The sequence below is a fragment of the Temnothorax americanus genome, unplaced genomic scaffold (assembly GCF_048541705.1).
Source record: "Temnothorax americanus isolate GAGA-0224 unplaced genomic scaffold, ASM4854170v1 Scaffold131, whole genome shotgun sequence".
Classification (NCBI taxonomy): Eukaryota; Metazoa; Arthropoda; class Insecta; order Hymenoptera; family Formicidae; genus Temnothorax; species Temnothorax americanus.
Genome location: NW_027509266.1, coordinates 302,501 through 307,976, shown reverse-complemented (window position 1 = coordinate 307,976; position 5,476 = coordinate 302,501). Strand labels below are relative to the sequence as shown.

The following is a 5,476-nucleotide window of genomic DNA, read 5'->3' as shown; positions in this document are numbered from 1 at the left end:
ACACTTTATAGCACTCGTCGGAAAATTCTACCCCTGTTTCATATACAATTCTGTGAAATTCCGTCGATTATTTCCCAAAAAATTAAAGAAATTAAAAAAACCGGTTTCCAGAAAATCGGTAACGAAAAACTATACACCCTATGGCACTCCCCGGGAAATTCTACCCCTATTTCATGTACCCTTGGTGAAAATTCGGTCCACTAACGAATGAGTAGTTCGCGGACAGACAGACAAACAGTCGGGTTTTATATAATAGTATATATATATATATATATATATATATATTTCTGGATATATATATATATATATATATATATATATTAAAGAGAAAATAAAGTATAATAAAAACACTATATGCTTTCAAGTATTAATATAAAATGATAAAGTAGCAAATAATAAAGATAATGTACCACTTTCTGCAAAATAACAACTTTTATAACATACCTGCAAGAGCAAATATAGTATGCCTGCTAATCCATGAGCAGCACCAATATATTCTTTGTTATGCCAAGAATACATTAAAGGCGATTGGCTATGAGTTGACGATGCATATGATATTCCAGAGTTAATTATAGAAGAAACAACCTACAAATAATTTTAACACAAATAAAGGTTTCTTTTTACATTATCTTTTTAATAGAGAAAAACAAAATCGATATTATCATATCTTTTAATAAAAATCAATTAATATGCATTTTTTTCATAATCTTATATAAAACTCCTGATAATACCTTTTTGATAAGATCTGCTTCTATAGGAGCTGTAGATAAATTTGCATTTACATAGAGTAAACCAGCTAGATATCCAGCTCTTCCATATAGTAATTCATCAGGAATATTACTATGTTCGTCCAAAACATAAGTAGATATAGATTTAAGCCTATAAATTTAAAAACCAGTTTTTGTTTATCCTTATATAGCAGTGTTTTTATAAAGTAATTATTTACTAGAGAATAAACAGATTAATTTTTAAAGTATACTATACATTTAAATTTTATTTCTTAAATTTTTTCATTATCTTACAAAATAATAAAAAAAATAATAAAATAAAATATAATAAAGTATGATAAAAGTAATTAGGGGAGACCGTGGCTAAGCCGACAACGGGGCAAACTTGACACTAGGCTTTTTACCCATTTTAATCTATCGTAGAAACTTGCCTTTCATACTGTAAATGCGTCTTTATGTGTCAGTATTATCAACGGAATTTGGTAACATTCTGAGTTATAATGTAATTTTTAACGCGACATAAGCGTTTTCGATAGTAAAAAGTAATTTTTCTGATCTCTCAAAAATGTCTACTCTTTCATCGAGCTTTACTCTTGCGAATCTACTGTTAAGTGATTTTGATGGGAAATTCGATGCTTTATACGAATCCGATAATTTTTGCATATTTTCAAAATTTTTATATTTTTGGAGTAACAAAAGTAAAATAAGGGTGCAAATTACAAACTTGCACATTGCTTCCTCATTATTACAGGAAGCTTATTTTATTTAATGTATAAATTTAATGTATATGAGGAAGCTTTTATTTTATTTAATGTATAATTATTAGTATTTATTTTTTTGGCTTCTTCATAGAGGAAGCTTTGTGAGCAAAGGGTTCTACTTGTACACTTAAAAACTATAAAGAAGCCCGATATCTCAATATTTGCGGAAGTTAGAGCAAATTTACCAAAATTTTTATAACTCCAGAACTAATCAACCAAATCTTAACGAATTATATATGAAATAGAGGGGTAGAAAAAAGACTGAAAAATATAATAAAATTAGAAATAGACCGATATCTCCAAATTTGCGGAAATTAAAGCATAAACAAACATTTCTGCAAATTCAAAATTTTATTAAAAAAGAACCCCTTGATTATTAGCAATTTTTATTAATTCTATTATATTCTTCAGTTTTTTCTACCCCTATTTCATATATAATTTGTTAAGATTTAGTTGATTAGTTCTGGAGTTATAGAAATTTCGGTAAATTTGGCACATACACACACACATACACACACACACACATACATACATACAGACATTTTTTAAATTGCAATTTTTCGACATTTTAGAACATTCTGAACACATTCAAAAAAACAAAAAAAAATTTTTTTTTACAAAAACAAAGCTTTTTCTATGAGGAAGCAAAAAAACGTTCGGGGCTAAGTCGACATACTGTTTTATTGATTCCCAATAATAAACGATACTTGTAATGCAGCATATGGCCCATGACAAATGTGTGCGCACGTGTAGCCGCAAATTTACTTGCATAAATTGTTTTTTAGACATGAGTTCAGATGAAAATAATTGAATGTTCAACAATTTTTGTTCTCATTATTTTCAATGATTGTTTTACTTAATTCCAAATTTTTGTACTTTCTAAATACACGATAAACAAATGTATATTTAGTTTTAGACAATAAAAAATAAGTTCCAGATCAAATTGTGTCGATCAGGCAAAGTGTCGAGTTTACCCCGGCATTTTTCAATTTGAAAATTTGTCTTCGCGTCACTTTTCTTTTCCTGGCGGCAAAACAAAGCGACGTACAGCAAAACTTCCTGAATCAATTTTGTACCTAAAGAAACACTTTAAATATATACCATTGAAAAAATTTGCCTAAAAATTTTAATTAAATATTTAAAATTGCCTTTGAAAAAATAGTGTCGGCTTAGCCCGGTCCTCCCTAAATTATTTTTACTGGGAGTTAATATGTGTAATTTTTATTATTATCAGTGATATAAATTATTTTACTAAAATTTATAGATATTAATTATCAAAATATTTTTATTAGTTAGTACTACATCAAAGCAGCAGTAATTAAAACTCAACTTTTTTGTAAAAATAAAAAATTAAATCCAATTAAACTTGTGTAATGATTAAAACCTATTTGCAAGTAATTTAAATAATATGTACAAAATATCCACAAGATGTTAATCATGGAAATATTTAACAAAGAAAAATATAGTTTTGTATTTTTTAAAATAATACAAAATTACTTAAGAATTAATTGCTCGGCTTCTTTTTTCTTTTGTTGTGATTCTAATATAACTGCTGCCAATGCTAATGGACCTATAACTCCAGTCAGAAATGTGATGTTATGCCTGCTTTTGAATTCTGTAGCACATCTTTGTAATATTTCTGTTGCCACCTGTAGACAAAATATCATATTAATATAAAATCTGATTTTAAATTAGAAAAGAGCATATTACAACTTCATAATTACATTGGTATACATAGAGTCACTGTAATATTTTCCATAATAATACAAAGTATATGCAATTCCTGCTTGTCCAGTATATACAGAATAATCATCACTGTTGAGCCATTTTCTTTCATTTTTTTTCAATACTTGTATAAACTTTTTAATTTCTGATGTTAATAAAGATTTAAATGCATCATGAATCTGAAAAATAATTGGTTATTTATATCAAGTACCTACTTTGTGAATATCTTTTATAAATATATTTGATTACTCTAATGATTTTGAATATTTAATAAATTATTAAATAATTATAAAAACTTTTTTATACCGTATTAGTATCATTCCTGACTATATTATGACTAACAGAAATGGAATAATCATCAAATTGATTTTTATAATGCTTAGTGGCATCCATATGTACCCAAAGTTTCTATAACTCTTATTCCTTTTTAATGCACGTAATAAATTCTCAAATGTTCTGAAACTTTATATTAAAATTAGAATATGTACAAATTATAATACACTGCTAAAATAAATAAGCCTTATTATTTATTTTAAAGATTTCAATGGTATATGAAACTATAAAATTATATATACGTTTACAGCAAAAAATTATTTTGAACTATCCTAGACTGCAGCACATGTGATATCCTGCAAATATTTATCGTCCATTTATGTCTATTTCATGTCTGGAATGTCTACGGACATTATAAGGATATCTGTAAGACATCAGTGCTGTCTGTGGATAACCTTGATTTTTAAGTATGTTGTCAAGGTCACTCTCCTGAGTAACTTTCAGAAGGTTTCAGCCCGCTCTCGTTGTTTATTGAAAAGTTATTAACAACAAAAATTTAAGAAATGTAGCAGTTATTTTGAGTATTAAAAGGCATAAATAAGACTAATATACATGTTGAAATAGTACATGTATGAACAAAGAAAAGTTATTTAAAGCAGTGAATCGTAAATATATTGGTTTATCTTTTTGCTTTAATAATACAATATACATTGCCACTATTCAATTAAATGTTTAAAGCAGATAATAGTTTATATTTTTGGATAGTTCCCCCGTGGGAGGCTCCACTATTGTTAAACTAGACACATAATGTGCCTCCAAAGTACATGCGTAGGCTTTCCATGGAAAGTTATAAACCTATGTGGTGATTTCTGTGAAATTATTATATGATGTTCATAGAACAACAATTATAGACATCGTTTCAAGCCGAAAGCAACAATTGGCTGCTTTAATGAATATTCTAATTAATTGTACAATTGTATATAATTGTTAATAACTTTTCAATAAATAACGAGCACGGGCTGAAACCTTCTGAAGGTTACTCAGGAGGGTGACCTTTTGACAACATACTTAAAAATCAAGGCCATTCAAGGTAACCTCCTCCATCTACACAATTACTAATATTTTTTATAGATTTTTTAGATAACGATATAATGCAAATCCAACCTAACACGTCAAGTTTCTGAGGTAATTAAAATTTAATGCATTAAAAGTAATTTTGGTAATTATTCAGTTTAGGGGCCTCACCTCAAATCTCGATGTAATTATGTTCAATCGACGCGTTTTTGTACGAAACGAAAGAATCTGGTAGAAAAAAATGTCGCTCTGCCCCGCGGCGCGAGATATTAAACGTTAAAGTTGACAGGAATCAGGTTATGATTCTCCTGTCATACCGACGCCATGTAGCAACACTGAAACATGCCCTGTGCCTGTGGCCATATGCGCATGCTCAGTGGCCGCACGCGCATGCAAAAGTGCGCAAATTTGAAACGTATGTATACTATTGTTAGCTTTCAATGATGAATATATCTTACATAATATATCAAAGCAAATGCATGGAGAGGTGCAGGAGGGTTTACATGCGTGAGCGCACGTGAGCGGAAGGGCTTTGCTCCTCTGCACCCTTCCCCCCCCCATGCATGTATGTATGTAAACTATGTATGTAAACTAATGAAACTCCCAGCGTGAGACCTAACTGCTTGAATCGAGATGCTTGGTTATTCTGCACGATTTAACTGTTTAATGATTTTCGTTAAAGCAGGACACATACACACGTGTGTATGCCCTGCTTTATAGAAGTTGTGATTTTTGTTAAAGCAGGGCACATACATACACACGTGTGTAGAAGTTGTGATTTTCGTTAAAGCAGGGCACACACACACGTGTGTATGCCCTGCTTTAACGAAAATCATTAAACAACAGTTAAATCGTGCAGAATAACCAAGCATCTCGATTCAAGCAGTTAGGTCTCACGCTGGGAGTTTCTTTATT

The 5,476-nt window shown here is 29.6% G+C and overlaps 1 protein-coding gene across 3 annotated transcripts; it reads right to left on the bottom strand.

Moving 5' to 3' along the window:
* Positions 1 to 345: 345 nt before the first annotated feature.
* LOC143894205 (glutathione S-transferase LANCL1-like) lies at positions 346 to 4,917 on the bottom strand. 3 transcript variants are annotated; one of them, XM_077400341.1, is made up of 6 exons: positions 4,733 to 4,917; positions 3,521 to 3,676; positions 3,214 to 3,393; positions 2,987 to 3,138; positions 732 to 879; positions 346 to 585 (listed from the first exon to the last, which is right to left on the bottom strand). In XM_077400341.1, exons 2-6 carry the CDS (start codon positions 3,605 to 3,607, stop codon positions 361 to 363), a joined length of 792 nt encoding a protein of 263 aa, XP_077256467.1. In that variant the 5' UTR covers positions 3,608 to 3,676; positions 4,733 to 4,917; the 3' UTR covers positions 346 to 360. The 3 variants fall into 3 exon arrangements, with proteins under 3 accessions (XP_077256467.1, XP_077256468.1, XP_077256469.1); XM_077400342.1 differs by having other exon boundaries at positions 3,521 to 3,670; XM_077400343.1 differs by lacking the exons at positions 346 to 585; positions 732 to 879 and adding an exon at positions 1,099 to 2,565 and having other exon boundaries at positions 4,733 to 4,916.
* Positions 4,918 to 5,476: the final 559 nt, after the last annotated feature.